This window comes from Rhea pennata, chromosome 5, assembly GCF_028389875.1.
Source record: "Rhea pennata isolate bPtePen1 chromosome 5, bPtePen1.pri, whole genome shotgun sequence".
NCBI classification, from domain to species: Eukaryota; Metazoa; Chordata; class Aves; order Rheiformes; family Rheidae; genus Rhea; species Rhea pennata.
This window is the reverse complement of record NC_084667.1, coordinates 52,280,626-52,300,753: the sequence shown is the minus strand read 5'-3', so window position 1 is coordinate 52,300,753 and position 20,128 is coordinate 52,280,626. Positions and strand designations below refer to the sequence as shown.

The 20,128-nt window shown below is 35.5% G+C and overlaps 2 protein-coding genes across 6 annotated transcripts in view; one reads left to right on the top strand and one right to left on the bottom strand.

Moving 5' to 3' along the window:
- The window catches only part of DGLUCY (D-glutamate cyclase), a 42,568-nt gene that overhangs the window by 9,056 nt on the left and 13,384 nt on the right, over positions 1 to 20,128 (bottom strand). Inside the window, exons 2-12 of the mRNA XM_062576833.1 lie at positions 19,594 to 19,687; positions 18,883 to 18,928; positions 16,475 to 16,586; positions 14,110 to 14,263; positions 13,227 to 13,425; positions 11,860 to 12,010; positions 10,274 to 10,396; positions 7,932 to 8,129; positions 5,454 to 5,714; positions 4,861 to 4,960; positions 2,981 to 3,129 (exon numbers count right to left, since the gene is read on the bottom strand). Coding sequence (XP_062432817.1) covers positions 2,981 to 3,129; positions 4,861 to 4,960; positions 5,454 to 5,714; positions 7,932 to 8,129; positions 10,274 to 10,396; positions 11,860 to 12,010; positions 13,227 to 13,425; positions 14,110 to 14,263; positions 16,475 to 16,577 — 1,438 coding nt within the window. The 5' untranslated portion in view covers positions 16,578 to 16,586; positions 18,883 to 18,928; positions 19,594 to 19,687. The remainder of the gene's footprint in view (positions 1 to 2,980; positions 3,130 to 4,860; positions 4,961 to 5,453; positions 5,715 to 7,931; positions 8,130 to 10,273; positions 10,397 to 11,859; positions 12,011 to 13,226; positions 13,426 to 14,109; positions 14,264 to 16,474; positions 16,587 to 18,882; positions 18,929 to 19,593; positions 19,688 to 20,128) is intronic.
- The window catches only part of GPR68 (G protein-coupled receptor 68), a 57,807-nt gene that overhangs the window by 31,295 nt on the left and 6,384 nt on the right, over positions 1 to 20,128 (top strand). The gene's annotated exons all lie outside the window — the stretch shown is intronic.

The following is a 20,128-nucleotide window of genomic DNA, read 5'->3' as shown; positions in this document are numbered from 1 at the left end:
TTTTTGTCAGCCTTAGTTTACTTTTTCTTGTCTTTTTAGGACCTCTATCACTAGGATGGTTACGCAGTTAGTAGATCTACTGCTTTGGCTGTATCCTATCAGCATTACATTGAGAAGAAAAGAACATCCTATCTTCAGCACAGAATGTTTTCCTGTACCATCTATTTTTTTCTTCCTCTACGCTTTTAACAAAGGACTGCACATCACTGTACAATTTCCAAAGTGAGATTCACCTGACAAGACACAGTCATCTACACGAGCTAGTCGGCCAGACTTCTTTTAAGTCAGCAGAAACAGACCCGTCAGGCATGTAATTCGTCTCATCCCAAGACTTCTCAAATACAGATCCCTGAAACTAGACAAGATGAATCCACTTCTCCTAAAGGCCTGCGTCCTTTATAGACAAAGGAAAAATAGATGTATCTGTCAGATTTTCTATGAAAGCTTTCACTGATTACATTAGTTTCTAACACTCCAGTAAGGAGAAATGTGGAAAACCAGCATTCTGTGCTAAGCATCACTTGTATGAGAAAGGAAGCTAGTGTGACAACATTTTTCCTGCAGTACTTTGAAAAGCTTTTCGCTAGCTCCTAAAAAGATAGCATGTAGCTGCATCAGTAATATGACAGCTGAAAAAAAATTAGCAATTAGGTTTGGTGACTTCTTTTAGTCTTTTATTTCAATCTTTTCTGGAAATCAGTCCTTTTACCTGCAGTCTTTCATGTCTTCTTATTTTGTATAATCCTGAAAGTCACTGCTCACTCCACCATTTTTAATTATATTGATATTCATAACATTATAGGTATTGTTTCTGATTTGTCTGTGGTCAGACTCCTAGATCAGATTTTTTCTTAACAGAAATGTTGTTTTAATTGCAAAACTTGACAGTGATTGACATGTATCTAACGTTCTAATATCTCCTTTGTTCAATTACTAAAACGGTGCTTCTCGCAGGTGAGCACACTAGATAAACACTCTGTAACACTTAAAACTTTATCTTTTTATATTCTTTTCTTTTCTATCCAGTTATCCAAGTACTCCACTCATATGGGTGTTGTACAATATTTACATTTAACTTCAAAGAAGGCATATGCCTCCAAATTCCTGTTTAACACGGAGAGAGTCAAAGACAGCCTTACTAGAAAAAAGTTATCATAATCAGAAGCAATACATTATCATTATAAGAGACAACATGCAAAGGCCACAGGGCAGATTATTTCTCTGTCATGCTAGACTTTGCATAAATACATTGAAAAAGCCAATAGCCAACCCAAAGAAATTATAATCAAATTAAAAGTCACACACAAAAAGTTAGTGTGATAAGAAATAATAGGAATGCAAGCCGAAGGTAAGAGACCTTTAAACTAGGTAATGAAGAAAGAAACAATGATACTGTTTTTCTATGGATATTCAAATAGATATCCAGCGTACAACATCGATGTGCACAAATTCCACAGGAGATCAGAGCAGATCCCTTCATTGCCTTTTGAAGTTAAAACTTTTTCTATGCAAATGTATCTTTAGAGAAAACTAATGGCAGTCTGGCACAGCGATTCTGGACAACTGCTTCTTTCCCTCATAGTTACAAAATCCTAGTATTTTTAATTAATAACATTTCATAGTGTATTTGAATATTCAGACACTGTTTAAAACAAACTAAATACTGCTGAACAGATTCAGAGTCCCACCATGTGAAACACTCTAAACCCCTCCAAATCAGTAATATACTTTAAGCTGCTCTGGAGAGATAATTTGAGAAATTAGGATGTTTTTATTAATGGAATCATGCTCCTTGTATGAACAGTCTAAAATCAGGGACTAGGGAATTGATGTTAACAGCAGCACATACGGCTATGAGGCACTGCTGCTGAACAGCTTCATGAAAGGAGGTTATCATCTTCTTACTCAGTCAATCCTTAGCTTCTCTGCTGAGATTGCCAACCGAGTGCCCTCTACACTGCCTCTTTTTGGATGTTGAAAGTTACTCCTTATGAACAGGACCAAAATTAGCATTAAATCTAAATAAAATACACTGCAAGTTTTGAGACAATACCAAAAATACCAAGGAATTCCTTTGCTACACAACTTTAAAGTAAGAGTCCACCATACTGAAAGCAAACTAGCATCCTCTCTGTAGGAGCTCTCAAAATTCTGTGGAAACATTTGAAAAACATCATTACTGAGAAGTCAAAGTTCCAGTGCATTTGGTTATATTTTGGAATGGGTCCCCAGCACTACAAAAAGAAAAACAGCAGGATCAGCAGACATGTTCTAATGTGACAGAAATCTAATTTAATTTAAAATGGTTACAAATATTGTGTAGCTCCCAGCTCTGTTTTGGGACACACAATATGACAGAAAGCATTTGATTGTACAAGGATGCTGTATAACAAAGATGTTATATCTATCTGGGATTCTTTGATCTGTGTCATATCTTTAGTTATATTTTGTTAGAGAAGAGCCTGTTATACTAGATGCGAATATATAATCCCTACTCAAGGGAATGTACAGTTAAAAGGCAATATAACCTAAGATTCTGTCTAGACTGCTGCTTTAACACAGGTCTAACAATCATTAAAAATCACTACATGGTTTTCACCTGTAATGTTCCTATTCAATAAGTGTTTGCTTTATGTGCTGCCTTTCACACATAAAATATAGAAAGGAGTTTAATGTCACTATCAAAACTGCACTTTGGAAAGAACCTGTATGTACACTTACATGCAGACAATATACATATTTGGTCTAGCTTTTTGGGGCCTTAAAACATCTCTGAATTCAACATCTCAATTTTCTTTGGCTACCCTTTCATAGAAACCTATAATTTCTTTTTTCTAGCAACTGTCTCTTTAAATTCAACACAGACAAGCAGCTGTAGTCCTAAAGCAGTTATTTAGCACCTGACTCCTCCTTAATTTCACTTCCAGTAAGAATTCCTGTTTGTCTTACTGCTGAAAATATAACACAAACTCACACTTACCTGTTGTTTTAACTCCTGGGATGGTTTTTGCAGCTAAAAATAGTTCGTCTATAGGATCCACTAGGTGTTTAATATTAACTTTCCTAGCATTGTAATAATTGCCATCAGCAGCCATCCCAGCACGCTCTATTGCTATCAGGTGATCAAATCTGGTCAGAGACAGAGTGAAAAATTAGTTAAAAGAGAGGCGTAAAAGTTTCAGGTCTTATATAACAAAGTCTGCTGTTCACTGCTTTTCCTGTTCAGCTTGTTTTCTGACCCTTTGGGATCCCAAGGTAAAATTTGGACACTTTTTTTCTTTCTTATTTTTTTTTCTAAACATAGTTCTTAGTAGTTTATTTTCAAAGGTTAATCTAGTTTCTTTATAGCTTTAGTACAATTCCTTCAAATTGCAACTGTTACTAATAAATAGGCAAGTTCCTGAAACCCTCCTAACCCACAGAGTTTTGGGTCGGCTATCTGGCTTTGCTCTGTTTCATGTTAAAATAAGTAATATCTCATTCAGGACACTGTTCTCCATGAATGTTTTTGAACAAAACAAAGTAAAAAATCAGTTTAATAACAATCTAACTCTATGTTAGTGTAAATATGATCTCTGCTTAAAGTAAATTGCTTAGAAAGTGTTCATTTGTTTCTAGTTAGGGAGTCTTTTGATGTTTGCCTTTTGGTTTGGGGTTTTTTTGGTTTGTTTGTTTTTAGTTTATGACCATTTTGCTAGTTATGAAAGAAGTACTGCAGATGTGCTATGTTTTAAGTGGAACTCTTGTATTCAGTTCTGTCCCTGTATGTTAGATTTAATGTAGAATGCTTCTATTTGTCCAATTTAACTAACAAGAGGTTACTAATTCTGCTGAATTACTTAATGCTTTTGTGGGAGGTATCTACAGTGACCTAAGAGACTTTGAGTAGTTGTGTACTCTAAAGAACTTATTTTAGCTTGTTGAATCAGCCAAAATAGAAAACAGCTGTAAATAAATTAAGCATAGCTATAAAAAGCCTCTTCAAAACAATGCATGAGAACTGACGATAATATTGTGCTGAAATTATAGTTAACCTGGAAAAGCAATAAGAATGGAATAAATTGACAAAGCAAATACTTTCTTTTTTTTTTTTTTAAGAGAGATGATCAATGTGCTCATTTAAAGGAAATGTAAGTTGCTCGCTAAGTAACGATATGTGCGTACAACTTCTTGTAAAACTCTCTAGTGCATTTACCTTAATCACACGCTTATATAAACCTGAAATTTTGCCCAACATTGTGTATTCAACAATGTACATACAAACAATTCAAAGTGATACTGAAAAGTGAGTGGATACTTCTTTAAGTTGGGCTTTGGCCATCTACAGACCGCAGGACGATCGCTTTCAGAGTATTAAAAACATTTGGTGAAACTTACAAAATCAGATGAGATTTCCTCACTTGTCAGATTGGAGCCAGAAAGCAAACAAACTCCAAAATTCTTTTCCTAGGTCTTTCACTAATTCTGATGTGATATTTAACCTTTCTGTGCCCTAGTTTTTACATGGATTTACATACTGATAAAACAAGATATAGTACTCAAAAATATATTGTTATGGAATGACAGCTGCAAAGCTTTTAGAAATGTTTCAGAGAAAAAGTTCTACTTAAGTATCAGGGGGTTTTGTTTGACTAGTTAAGGATTTTTTTTAAAAAATATTTTAGAAATTCATAATCTCAGGATAACATAGAATTCTACACAATACCAGCAATTCACTTGAAATTCAGTTTCATTCATTCCCAATCTTGCATTTTCAAGGATTTGCTTGTAACCCTATTATGTCATCTTAGATCATGGTTATTCTTTTTATTATAACCTCAGTTAGAGGTGTTACCTGTTCTTAAAAACAAGCAAACATACTTAGGTTTTCCACGATTCCCATTCTCGCATAAAAACATCAAAGCTGAATCTGTGCTTTCCTTTTGAAAACTCAGTAGAGGGATAGGTCTCTTCAGGATTCCTAGAGGAAACAAAAACACAATGTGCATAAGAAATATCATTTTTGGTGCATGTCCAGCAGTGTGGGTTTTCTGCCTTTTTTTTTTTTTTAAGGCAGAATAATTAATGTAAAGATGTCAAGCACTTACTATTCTGTTTCCAATAAACTCCCTGCGTGCTTACTTTAAATTAAGCTAGTTTGTAGGCTAGTACTGGTAAATGGGGACCGTGGGATAAAACAAACCTGTCTACCAGAATAAAAACAGCCATCCAGAGGTGATCACAAACAGCTCATCCAGAATCACTCTGATATGCAAGCCCTAAAATGACATCGGCTGGATTTTAACAAAATATATTAGCATCATTATGGTGATATCTTAAAGGATGAGCCCCTGTCTTTCATACTTTGGAAAAATCATAAGCTAATCTAGAGTGACATTACACTAAAGGAAACATTGGCTCAAACTAGCAAGACAGAGCTGAAAAACTGCTCCTTGCATAGCTGCACGTCTTACCTAGCTGAACAGCTTCTTCCATAATCTTCCTGTTCAGATTCATGGCTCGCTGATCTGTTACTATGGCAACATCTTTCTGCAAGGCCTGCAACATGGCTGCGATAGCAAAGGCTCCTGGGGGTCCGTCATTCTCTTCAGGTGGCTCGTGAGTGAAGTGGGTGGGAAATCCAGTTGTTACCAGCACTGATCGAGCATGGGAGATGGACAGGCAGGACTTCAGCAGCTCATCCTGGCGGCGTAAATGAACGACACCCCTGTCTCCTATGAAAGTGTTTTTAAAGGAACTTTTTTTTAGAGAGAGCAGTGCTTTCAAGTTTCTCTGTGTGAATCTGAATACTTCAATGACATAAAATGGGTGGGTGAGTGGGTAGGGGGAAATAATAATTCCTGGTGAAGCCAGGAATTGGGTCCATTTCCTCAGGAAAGCTGGGAAGGGGTAGGATATGAGTAATAAAGCTAATGAGCTGGGCTTCCACATTAAGAATTTCAGTTAACTGTATACTGAATATTACTATGCTACCATTTCTAAGCATTGGTGTAAATCATCTTTATTTCTAAGAGCTCACTGAATTCTTGTTTCCCTTCCTTTAGTTTTCTGTCTAGCTCCTCAAGCTAGACAGCTTCCCAGATTTTACAAAATTTTCAGTGTTGACTCAAAATGAGCAATCTTGTCTTGTCTCTAACTTTATTCCTAAATGGAAGGGCTAATTCCCAAATAAATTCAACTTAATGAAATGATTAATCAGAGAAGTTAGATTAGAGACATTGTAAGTTGTCAGGTGACTTGCTACACTCAATTATGATGGTGGTCTCTAGGTGACTACTAGAAGATCTTGTTGCACTTCATATAATAGAGAGCCACATTATCTGACTTCCAAGAAATACGTGAACATTAGCAAACTACTTTCCTCTTGGGTCAGTTCCTAAAGGGACAACACTGTGTATCTGTGTATCTCATTGTTTCAGCCTTTTCTATTTCCTCTCCCTTCCTTGGCACTCAAACTCAAGTTCATGCAGCCCTTTAGACTTGCTACCTTTCATGAAAACTATGAATATGCACATGAATGATGTGCTGATATTCACGGGCTGATTGCAAGGGGCAAGTCCTCACTATTGTTTTTTAGTCTCCTCATGCATTCATCCTTCTCACCTTTTCTCCTTTGCTTTTTCACCTTCAATTTCCCCTTTTTTCCTTCCTCCTACATAATACAGAGGCAACAGCGCTAGTGTAACTAACCTTACATATTCTGAAAGACAATCATAAGTGTCAGGAAAAAAAATCTATCAAAATGTCTGGATTCAATTAATTTCTCCAGGAGTTGTTGGTGTAAAAGTCAGAAGCCTGTAAACCTCACCCCTAACTAATACTAGAGAGGAAAGTTACTGTCTGTACATACTTCTGTTGCCACATGGCGATGCATTAAGTTTTGAATAAAACTTAAGTAACAGAAGCAGGGTATGTTAGACTCAGAAGTGGAGTGTATTAACTGAGATCAAGTATTACCCTAAAGTAGCTACTTTCCTTTAGCACTAAACATTATTTAACTCTAAGTTAGCTCTTGATTTCTACAGAGCCTGGCATTATGCCATGCTGAGCTCCAGCGAGTTGGAAGAGGAGAGGCCTTGTGAGTAAAAATAAACTCAAATATGTACACAAAGCCCAAACCCTGAGTTTGGAAGAGCTGTGAATAAGCTGTTTTCTACTAGTGTTCTACTAGGGAAACTGAGATTAAAAGCTCTAGAAGATAGAAGGGAAATAATTCAAGGGGTGGGGGTGTGCGTGTGTGTGTGTTTTTAAAATGAATGGTTGCACTGTTCTTTTTCCTTTTTAATCCTGTATTCCTGTATTTCCCTCTCAGCCCTCTTGTGCATGCATGCGGCCCTACTTTTCAACCTTGTACGGTGATCAGGTTGCTTTGGTCCATCAGGAAACACCTCAGTAACAATTATGTAAGCACAGCTTGATGTTATTCCACTATTGGAGAGGGATGTTTGAAAGGCACATGCAACTACTAGTAGGAGTGTAGTAGTCATGAACTATAAAAGTAGTCATGAATGTAAAGAAATTCACTATTTACTCAAGAATGAATAGCTACTTAGCTGCTGTCAGCATGCTGAGGTGCCCTTCAGTTTATATGCTCAATTTTATTCAGTAACAATTCTTATTTTTTGTGGATTCTCCAGTTGGAAGCACTGACACTTCCATGTCTTTTGAGTGGCAGTATGCAGTTATCAAAACTTGATGCCCTATTACCCATATATTTAAAAGGTTTTGGCCAAACTCTGATATTTAATATGGTAATGAAAAATAAGAGCGCTAACTATGTTGATGGACTGCCATCCACAGAGGATTTCTTGCATCTTAAAATTGCATTTAGATTCTTATCATATTCTTGAGCTTGGTGAGTATCTAAATCGTATCTGGATCATTCTGTCCTCATAACAACCATCAAAGGAAGAGATTTTTTTTGTTTTTACCTGGATCTATTCCAATTAGGCTTTCTAGCATCTTTATCTTTTGTGCTGCTTCTGCTGATACAATACTATAATGTAAAGGATCTTGAGAAATGCAGTGGACTTGTGGGACTCCTCTTGAGGACCTGACTGTGATATCGTCATTCTTTAGGTCAGTAATGAACATACAGCCAGGAGAATGAGTAAAAGCTAATGGTAATCCTAAAACAGGTGGAAAAAACTTCAATTAAACACTTTGTTGTTATAATATATTAAAATATCAGAATGGTAAAAGTTATGGAAAGCTTTGCTTTAACAAAACACAGACTATCTGCCTGATAGTGTTATATCATAAAACAGGTGACAGTCTAAGACACAGGGCAGCAGTCTATAATCTTGGTGAAAGAATTGTGTACTTATACATCTGTAATTATATTTTCACTTTTAAAAAGTTCATGTAGGTGTTTGAGATCAGATTTACCAAAGTATTCCTTTAGGTATGAGTTTGAGGCAGCTTTGAAACCAAACAGTGGTAGCTTCCAATGAAGTCAGTCAGGAACTGGCAGCTATGGGAATTGGGTTCTACATACTCAAAATACAGTGTGAAAGAATTAGAGCATTGACATAAGAACAAGTTAAGCTGTAAATATCTGCAGTGTTAGTGGCATAGCTTCCAGAAAATATATTTATTTTCTAGTTTCTAGAACTCTGCTGGGAGATACTGTGTCTCTGCACACGTGAATATTCTTTTAATACAGGGATATGACAAAATTGTCAATTACTGCCTGCTGTGTAGGAGTAGTCCTTTATCAACTTAAGAAGATAGGGAATAGCTTCTTTGCACTGAGTCTTGCCTACCTAGCTAGGAGAGCTGTGAACTGTAGTTGGCAAGGATTAATGACAAAAGCTTACCACTAGGTCTTAGCAAAGGAAATCTCAATAGCATCAAAAATCTGGTGAATAAGCTTATTTAGACCTGACAACACAATATGATGAAAATATTTATTTTTTCTTTATACTGATACTAGAAGTACGGGGGCAAATAGAAAATCTGGAAGTCTTGGACTACTAGTCTATGGCTAGTAGTTCAGCGGCCGTGTGTGGGGGGTGGGGGAGTATGGATGTTGAAGTTTCATATACGTCACCAAAGCTAACAGCAAGTGGGCAGTACTTCTTGTGAGAAACTAGCAGATTTATTTAAAGTACAGGAACCTGTGGCAAGGCAGGATTTTAACTACTTAGCTGAGAAGGGAGCATAGCAAAATACAGGCTGTCCAACAAGTTCTTAGAATCTGTTATTGTGAACTTTTTAATTTAGAAAATGGAGAAACTGACAGAAGTTATAGCCTGACCCAGGTAAAGGCAGCAGCCTTTAGAGGTTAGCAAATTGTCTACGGAGGTCTCTTCTCTTTCCTTGGTTGCAACACAGGCTGCATAAAGAAGGTGAATAAAACTGCTGGGAAGCACAGAAAGAGTCTGCTTTTCACCTTGGAGCTAAGACTGGAAATAATGTGTTGTACATAAGAAAGAAAAAGAAGCCTCTGCTCCTAGTCACTGAACATATTTACAGTAAGTGTTGAAAGTGGTTTAGATAAACATCTGTAAAGAACGAGGTTGTCGCAAACCCTGCAAGGACAGCAGGACAACCCAGATGACTTCCAAGGTTTTCTCAATTATACTGTCTGCAATTAAGCTGCTTTTTCAGTAAGAACTAAAATATGAGGCTTCATTCCACATTAGTCATTGGGAACAGTACACAATACTGTCATTATGGTTTAGTTACATTTTTCTTCTTTGCACTCATTTCTGTTATGAACAACTGCATAAATGCAAGATTCTTGCAGAGGACAGAGCTTCCATTATACAGTGTGTCACACTTGTTCCAGTTTTTTGGAACAAAAACTGAGGGTTCAAAAGTCTACAGAGATGATTACAAACTCTTTTCCAGATTGATTAATTTATTAGTTATTAACGAAATGGAAAGATTTTTTGTCTGCTTTGTTTCTTCCTTTATTATTTTATGGTAGTGTAATAGAAAACAATATTTTAAAAGGAAAAAGTTCAAAAAATGAAAACCTTTAAATGTCTAGTTTTTAATAATGCTCAAAAAGGATGCTTTGCTGCTGCCAGAGATTCAAATTTCTGCTAGTAAAATAATCTCACAAAAAAATATATTATTTCAGTAAGAACTTCCTTTAAGGTAGAACTGTATCTCACAATAGAAAATAGTCTCTAGCTAATTCTAGGGTAGACCAATGGAAATCAAGCCTGATAATCAGTCAACTCATTTAGTGCACATCTTTTTAAACAAAATGAATTAAATTGAAAGATAACTTTAGAAAAAGGTCTCCAAAGATAGTACATACTGCAGTTGATGATTGCTTCTACTCCTGTTACTCCACAGGCCCAAAACACTGGGATATCACCGGGGTGAAAATGAACTGGATCTCCATAGTCTGGTTTGGAAAGATCTTGTATTCCCAACAAACCTGCCATTGATTGATCATGGTAGATTCCAATTAAGCAGTAATATTATAAATGAGGGAGGAACACAAACCGCAATTAATGACAATGAGCAGCAAACCCTGCTCAAGTGGCATGTTTTGTTGCCTTTCAGCGTATATCCCCAGAACACAAGTTGTCTTGTTTTTTTTTCCTTTTCTGTACGTAACAGCAGTAAAAATGTATTCACTGTATGTTGTTGCAAAATGCAAGCCAAGTGTGTATGATGATTTTCTTTTTCAAGATATTGCATTTTCTCCATCAACAGAATTGTATTCATAACACTGGCAAACAAGAATAAATGTCTGCAATGGAAAATGGGTTCTTCCTAGGACACATTTTCTGTTGCTTTAGCTTCATACATTCTTCAGCTAGAGAGACAAGGAATCTCCCTTTCACCTCTGTGGGTTAAATACCTATATCTCACTCTTATCCAGCTTTCACTGAGTTGTCTTTTGCTTTATTCAAACACTTACTTACAGTATTCTGGGTCATTCTAAGCACTTGCTCTCTTCCTTTCATTTTACATTCTTCAGACACTAACTGTCTCTTCCAGAATTTATATAAGCATTTACTTTAAGTGAAGACCCTCATTTTCCTAATCATCTTGTTGCTCTACTCAGAATTATTACTTATTATTACTTTTCTCAAATCTAAGCACTCAGATGAGATGTATTAGTGGGGGTAGTGTTACCAGTGTCATTCCCTTCCATATTCTGCAGTGTGATACTTCTGTGTATCATGCAGCACATGAAACTGCTCTTTGACATAATTTCTGTTACTGCAATAAAAAATACCCTTTCTCTCTTCTGTTTTCATCTCACAGGTTCCCCTTATCCTCCTTTCCATAGCCTCCTGCCTAAACATCAACATCCTATTTTATCATTCTTTCAATTTTCCCCTGCAGAGAATAAGCTTGTATTTGTCTGAGCTGTTTTTTAATCATTCCTGTCACATTTCTAAACTTCATATGCATTTTTCTGTCCTAAGTGGTGTGATCAATGTATCTTATTTCAGTACTTTAAATATAATGCAGTATTTACTTTCATAGTCATAAGTGAAGACATAGAAAGCATCCACACATACTTCTCCCCGTGCTGTTAAGCACTATTACTCTGTCACTGGGATCTTTAACAACAAGCAAGTATTCGCATAAATGAAATTGCATACACTTTTGAAAAATGTGGTTATACTAATTACCAAAACCACCCTTCTAATATAACTCTTCTAGCTACATCAGGAATCTATCTTTGATCCAAGAATTCTGTGTTCAGTTAATTAAAAACCTACTTTTTTTTTTCCATTTATGTTTTGAACCATTAAAAAGGGTTAAAACATAGTAAATTTACTGATGCAGCTGTCATAGTCCCATCACTTCCCCTGCTGCTGTCCCCCTCCAAATTCAATACACAATAAAGCACACGCAGAATAAAAAAATAAAAACACTGACCAGGGTTACCCACATGAACTGGTGCTCCATGGGATTCTTCCAACTGAGAGGTTGCTAGTACAGTTGCTTCTAATTTGTTTGCAGGAATAGGTCTCATTGTAACTACTAAGTTGCAGCAAAAAGTAGAAACACTGTAGCAAGGCACAGCTGTCTGATAGTTTAAAAAAGAAAATTCAAGGTTTTAACATGAATATTAATACTTTAAGTTTCAAAATTGTGCCATATTTGAATTTGAAAAGGCAGCGAACTAACATTCATTTAAATCCTTTTTAAAAAAAAAAAAAAAAAAAAAGAACTTTCATTTTGCATTACAGGTGAGTGTGTGTGTGAGAGATTCAACAGTGCAGAAGCCAAACAATCCATCCTTGATCATCTTAATATAAATATAAAATGCTATGCATGTGCTAAGGTTTCAATGCACACAGCATGGTGAGCTCAGTATATTCTGAATATTGTCAGAAAACAACCCTGTGATCCCTACAGGGAGAGGGGAAAAAGTAACACAGTGGCAAATCTATTTGATCTGAATCAATTCTCTGTACTGGAATTCAGAGAAACTGGGATGCTCTGTAACACGTGAGGGTCAGGAACTGATGGTAGCTGATGGTACCTACTTCTACAGAAGCAGTGTGAGGTTCCACAAACAATCTTCTGTGCCTATAGAAAAGGATCTATGGAACTCATAATCCTACTGACTTGGATGCTCAAGTCTTTTCTACTCAGAAATAAAGCAGAATGGTTTTTTAGAATAAAATGCCTGATACTGATGTTGCATTTGAAAATAAGCAAGATATACAGACATCAAGAGCTACACAGGAAATGTTTAGTAAGAAATTCTTATAAAACACTATTATACCTGCAACTAAGGAAACGGACAGTATATACTTCTTTATTGATTTGAGAGCCGTAAACTGTGATATTCTTCTAATTCTATCAAGTTTAAAAACAATTATGTATCTGTCTATAACATTATAGAAGGTCTCAGTATGAGACACAACTGTCCTTTCATTTTGACCAGCAATACAGCAAAAGATTGTCAAATCATAACACTGAGAACAACAAAAACCTTTGTTTAGAAGAATAGCCTGTTGACTTTCTGAAGAAAGCATGCAGATGTGCTTAAGCTTTCCTAAGGGTTTCATAGGAAGTCGAAACAAGCACTGAACTGATGCTATGCATATTACCCTATATATTCACACATTTGGCAGTAGCACACTCTGAAAGGTACTCTGACGGTATAGAAAAAAAAGCCCTGGTTTTCAGTGATAAGTATATGCACCTAATGTGAACGTGGATAAATACTCAAGACAAGGCTATGACAAAGAATTTGTGTGTGTGTGTGTGTATAGATATACACATATATTTACCTTGTACATGCTTACATTACACTTCTGCTCAATGTTTCTTACAGGAATGTCAGCATTCTGTAGTGCTTTTTCAAAGGAGAAGCTGCAGCCTAAATAGAAAGTCACCATGTCCTGAAGTTGTTCAGCATACTCCTTTAGACTTTTTAGAGATCCAGTAAAAGCTCCATACTCATATAACCTGTACTGTAGGCAGTCAGTTCTAGCGAGTGGGGGGGGAAAAGTTATCTTACTTTTTGAAGGTAAGATGCACAACAAAAATTCTTTGAATTGACATTAATCCAATATCAAAGTACAAGATATAGGCTATTTTATCCCTTTTTTCTTTCCAAGTAATAATGAAACACTCCATTCACACTCTCTCCCAAAACATCATCTCCACAAAAACAAGCTAGCACACTGAACCTGTTAGAAGTCTGTATCTTCTAGGTTTTATAGGTAAATGTCTTATGGGTATTTTATCTCAAGAATACAAAAACTAGGGAACTGTTCTAAGTCCTGCTTTTAGTGTTTGCTCCAGGAGTATGTCTCTTAAATCCCAGAGACAGTACAAATATCCCCATGACTGTTCCTACTAAATAAAAGAGATAAAACACTATTATTTAATTCTGCAGGCTCAGACAGCAAGATTTTCATAAATTACCAAAAAAAATCACTTTTGCATTGTAATACTGACAATTATGATAACAAGTTTCTCATGAACAAGATGATCAGACTGCTTCTGTTCTGTTACGCTCTTGCACAAATTTAATTAAAATGTGCAACTCCCCCAAAAAAGAAAGTTGTTCAAAATGTACAACAACACGAGTAGCCTGTTCTCTGGGACAATGATTTCTTCTAATCACCACCAGCCTTCATTTCAGAGCTCTGAGAACACCATATTTACCTGATATCAGAATCACTACTTAGAGAAGGGCATTTCCAGTCACCTGGCTTACTTCTGTACAGCAATGGCAGGGGCCCTTTGTTTGCATGGCAAAACTTTTCAAAGTCATCAGCAAGCGATTTGTGCAAAATCACAACATTTGCCTGTTTATAGCCTGAAAATGTGAAAGGTGGAATGACTAGTTATTAAAACAACTCTTTATCTATGAAGCAATAACATACCTGCATAGATATTCTGTAAATAGTTCTATAAAAATGTTAACTGAAGTAAATCTTAAATTCAGAGCTATGTAATCAAATTGCACTGCAGCTGTTTGAAATATCTTTAAAAATCACAACTAGATGTACTCTGTATGTGAAACTGTTCCTGGCTAAAACATGGGCAGTACGAGAATCTGAAGACAGTACAATTCCTTTAATAAACATTTCTGTAAGGAAAATAGAACAGTACAACTGCTTGGAGCTAAACAGAAATTTAATAAAGAAGCTGATATATTAATATTTTATAAGAAAATGTTTTGCTTTGGCGCAAATTTTAGCACAGAGTCAAAAAAAAGCTACTGTATACCTCATTTTCACCATTTTCATTTAATGTCAAGCTATGTATCATGGCCAGTCCATCAGTAAACTCCTGGGATATGTTATTATGTTATTCATTTTTCAGAGTTTTAGTTACCCTTGGAAATTTACTTTGGCTGCATTTTAACAGGCAAAATTACAGTTCAAAACTGAGTTTCAGTGTGACAGGCAAAGGTTTATTCATTTCAACTATTTCCAATTTAAGAGAGTAAAGTGAATAGACCTGTTTTATTTATTTTCTTCACCTTAGAATCAACTTTAAATTAAAAGGTTATTGACTACTTCCATGCAACAGCTTCTAGAGACATTAGCAGTTTTGCAGTGAGTATCAATGATAAAGCTCACATTTGTTATTTAGCAAAAAAAAAAAAAAAAAAAAGGAACAATAGTCAGTAATACCAAAGTCATTTTACTTGTTCTGCATGTAAATACTAGCTGATGAAGCACAAAGAGGAAATTTGGAGTACAACTGACCTATAGTGTATAAAAGCATAAACTAGCAGTCCTTAACTCTCACATTCTTACAAGCTTAAAAAATTATTGCTGTGTTCGATATCAGAGAGGCAAGTAAGAGGCTGGGTAGAATCTATCACATTCCTAAAAATCACAGTAGTCTGTCAATGGTTTAGTTAAAAACAATAACCTATTTTAAAAGCCTGGAAAAATCAGTATTTGTTTTAATATCTTATTCTTGACCAAAATTGTTCAAGAATCCCAAAGATAAAAGTTTTATTCCTGATGGAAGAAAGCAAAGCAAAGGCTTAAACTGAGGTAAGCACATATTTGCATACTGAATGCACCCACAAACTGCTCTTCTGGGAGTGCTCAGCACAAAAATTTATTTTATTACCAACAAAAGTTACTAAATACAGAAATAGCTTATTGCTAAACATAGAAATATGCTTTTGTTAAATAAACATATTCAATTTAATATAGAATAAAATACTACTGGTTCAATTACCCCTCAACCTCATTTCCTGCCACTCATGTAGAATCCACAAGCACTGATGGAAAAGACAACCATAACTACAAGACTCACTCTGATTCTACTGAACGGCCCTTAATGTTCTTATGCTATAGTCACACTACTATATGCAGCTCTGTTGATCAGTTATTTGCCACAGTAGATTTGGTTGTATTATATTATTGTATTCACAAAATTCTCTGTTTTTGTAAAAGTCCAGCTATGAGAGATGCAAAACAGCTATGAGTATCAGAAAGATACTCAGTTACCTTAACCTCTGCCATGTAACTCCCAGTCTCACTGAGTTATTAATGTTCAACTTCTGCAATAAATGAAGCAGAAAACCACTTCTACAATTACATTCCTCTAGTTCTTCCCCCAAAGTATATGCTACGCACCAAGTCAAGCAAGGTTGCGGTGAAGAACACAGTATGTCGTCTTATAAATGTGATAATATATGTATGCAAGAGAAGTCAGCTTTGGTTAAAGATTTTTCAAATGTTTTCTGCATCCACAACATGGCTGGCATAACTGGAGAGCTGTGGGATACTTGGCAGTTTTGAAAACAATGTCCATGTCCTTTACAGAGGTAGGATGAAATATTTTCTTTAAAGTAGCCTTATGATTAAAGAATACAATCTCAGGTGCTTAAAACGCGATTTCAAAAATGCCCAAATGACTTAAGAATGTAAGGCAACCCAACTTTCCCTTCTGTTTTATTTCAGTGCTTTCAATATTCCTACCTTCCTTTAGAAACAAAAAAGAAAAACAGCCATGAATCTAAACTGGAGCCAATTTTACACTTTTAAGTTTACTTACTTACCCTCTGCAGCTCCAGAAGTATTACTAATACTAAGTCTATTGCATCGAATTATTCTTCTCAGTGCTTGTGGAAGCAGAGATTTTAAGCTTCCTGTCAAAAGCATCTCTTCAACCTTAACAGAGAACATTTTTGCAATAAATTTAGACACAAAGCATGTATATATTTTTTTTCATTGTTTTAAATTCAGATTTGCTGGAGAACTTAGTTCTAAGTTTCTTCCTCATGCCCCTCCCTCCCCTCCAGGTTATCATCACTGGAAAATTCATACTTATAATCCAAAAGGCAACTTAGAGCAAAGAGTTATTTCACCAACATTTTATGATTAAACTCAAAACGAAACTTTCAACAGATTAGCCAGAGAAGTTTATCATTCTGGATAAAGTGCATTTTTTTTTTGCCTTTTTCTTTCTTTTTTCCTTGTTAGATATTCATTTTCTAGAGTATTCACTTTTTGAAATTTGTTGTTACTTTAAAACTACAAAAGCACAAATGAATTAACCAACCAAGCTACAATCTGCAGCATTACTTCTCTCTTGAAAATGCTTTTAGACAATTAGCAGTGTAACTTTGCCATGAAAGAGAATTATACTCAGAAAATGTCATTTTGATATGTTCCATATCTATTGTACTTCTCAAATATTCATTATTTAGAAATGAATACTCCTGTGGCTATTTTTCCACTGAGAAAACAGACACATAGTCATTTTTCATAAAATCTTAAGTAGAAACAGGGATAAGTACTCTAATTAGAGTCAATATCTGGCTCTTTTTAAAAGATCTTTTGAAGATTGAAGAGATCTTTTTTCTGCAGTCTAGTCAAAGTCCACACAAAGTTTTCATCTCAATCTAAACTACCTAAAAAGTAAGAGGAGTTTATTGCATCACAAGCAGGAAAAAGTAAAAGATGGATCAGGATAAAACAAAAATTTGGTTGCTTATGATTTCAACCTTGGCCACTTTTTCGTAGTCTAACTCGGAAAGAACATGTCTCTCTAAACACTATGTTCAGCTCCTAATAAAACAAATTGAGCTAGCGTCCAAGTAACCAAATTACCAAGGTACCTCCAAGGTTGTCTTCAATTCAGAAGCCGCCATTCTTGGTATCACTCTTAAGAAGTAATAAGCATGATAGAAGCTGTGCTATTCTTTTAAAAGAAGCCAGTAAATTAATATACAGTGAGATGTTACGGACCTCTAATAAAAGTTAACTTTTCTGTTAAAGATCCACAGTGTTTTGTATAACTATGACGGTACAAGGTGTAACTTCCACAGTGGAGTAGAAAATACATGAACTATTTTATTGTGAACGTTATACCTCTGAGCAACTCATTCCTCACTTTACTTGAAGAATGAGCAGTGATATGCTTTCACTGAAATTTCACTTTCATCATATGTTGTCTGTCCAAAATGTTTCCCAAAGCTTGCAGAACTCTGAGATATTAAGTCAGGTGCACTGAAATTTAGAGCAAGCTTTGCATCTAGAGTCTGAAGCATTTATTTCTTAATTCTGAAATGTTTATATAAGATTGTCAGCCAAAAGAAATCATTCTGGATTTTGTTTTATGAACTCTAATGTACTACTTTCTAACTCATTCAATCCTTTCCACTTCTACGTATCAGACTATAAAAAAATATCATGCTGTATAAAAAAATAGACTTCATTACAAAATCATGAATGATTTCAAATACACTCTTTAAAGGCAACAACAATTTGCATTTAGAGGTGTGGCTGAGACCTATTCCAGGCCTATAAGTGTCAATTTAAAAAGCATTATTCCTATTGCAAAGAGGATTTCTAATGCTAATATGGTATTATTCATTCAAGAGGTATCAAGCAAATACAGTGATCCTAATAAAAATTCAAGATGTCTTCATTAGATCCTTTCAAATTGCTTTTCTTTACGTCTGAGTATCATTGAAATTCCCTGTAAGACTGATGGCCTAAAGAACTACTAGTGCATTTGGATTTGGAAGACCATCTAAAGTTCAGGAGACTGGTTTGGGACAAAAACAGTCACTAGCTTGCTATTTTGTCAGAAGTGCCAAGGTTAAGGTTGCACAAGCCTGATTCCTCACTCAAAAAGTTGAGCTAAGAAAACTAATTTTCTTTATCTTACATTTAAAATCTTTGAGACATTCAGATACCATACTATTGGTAGATGTGTAGCCACAACAGGTAGGAAAACTTCTCCTTGCATTCTGAAACACTGTTGTGAACTGGTACCTGTTGAAAATTTTCCTTTGGAAGCTGTCAGAAAACTGTGTATGCCCAGTGGCAGAAATGGAAGCACCCACGGGACTTCATTAGCAAACACTTAGGTGCCTAAATGTTTTAGACTCATATAAGAGTGACTACTGAGCTAGAGGACTGTGAGTACCAACAGGGCTGAAATGCTGGCTGTACGTACCTGTAAATGTACTTGGGCATGAAGTTCCTATTTGTGAAGGCAGAACCTAGCCGCAAAGCAACAAAATGTTACTTGTAAACTGGTTAGGACACGAATAAACATTAATAGGCTGATTCACCTCTTTTAGATAAGAGACAAAATTTACCTTATGCCCATTTGTTATCATTAAAGTTCCTGTGGTGATTTTGTTAAAGGAGTGAAAACTATACTGGGTACCTTCAATAGAATGAACCTCAAAATCAGGCTAGATATAGTCCTGTGCAACTAGCACTTGAAAACCAGGTCGTTTACTGACTGCATAATGATAAACTTCCTAGTGAGAGCACCCAGTCTGAAGAAAACGTTGTTCTAAGTTACATTGCTCAAATCAGACTGTGTGACTTACAATACCGATAACCTGTACTGCAAAGCTTCATAGCACAGAGGTGTCAAGATCACTTTTAAAGGACCTGTTCTTAAACATATTAGATATATATAATATATATTATATATAGCACATATATAGTGTGTGTATATATGTATTTTTATATATATACATACATACATATATATAAGTAGAATAGTACCATATTAGAAGCTCAGTAAATATTTGTATTAGAGGTTTACGTGAAGACTTAACATGTTTCATGTGTATTCTGAGCTTTACATATTAAACTATAATGACTAGGTGTTAAAATATATTGCTGTCTGACGCATTAAAATGGTACTTACCCTCTATTGAGCTGTGGGCACTATCATATTCTTAGCTGCTCTTATAGGCCTTGACAAGGATGACAGAGCTTCAAAGTTGGAAAGAGATAATTACCTATAAGAATCAATGAAAATGTAATCATTTATATTGAGCTGTGTGATTAGACAATGATGGTGGTATGGCATATGCCATATCACTAGTTTAAAATCATAAATAGACTTGTCAGAAACAGCACTCCACAGAAATGACATTGTTTTTAAAAGATATAGATTTAGGAAAAAGTTTTCTTTGCATTTCTTTGCATTGGCAAGTGGCAGTCAGGAAGTACAGACATGTACCATGTTTTAGTAAAAATTCTGAACAGATCTTGAGTCTGATTTTACTAAGTAACATAAAATATTGCATGACATTTTAATTTACTATACACCTGTGTAGCTCCACTGACTTCAATGGAATTAGGCAGATGCATACAATCTAATGATTTTGCCCTGCTGATTTATAGAGTATCCCATTACTCAGACAACAATTTTCAGGTAGGTCAAATATGGAAATTGA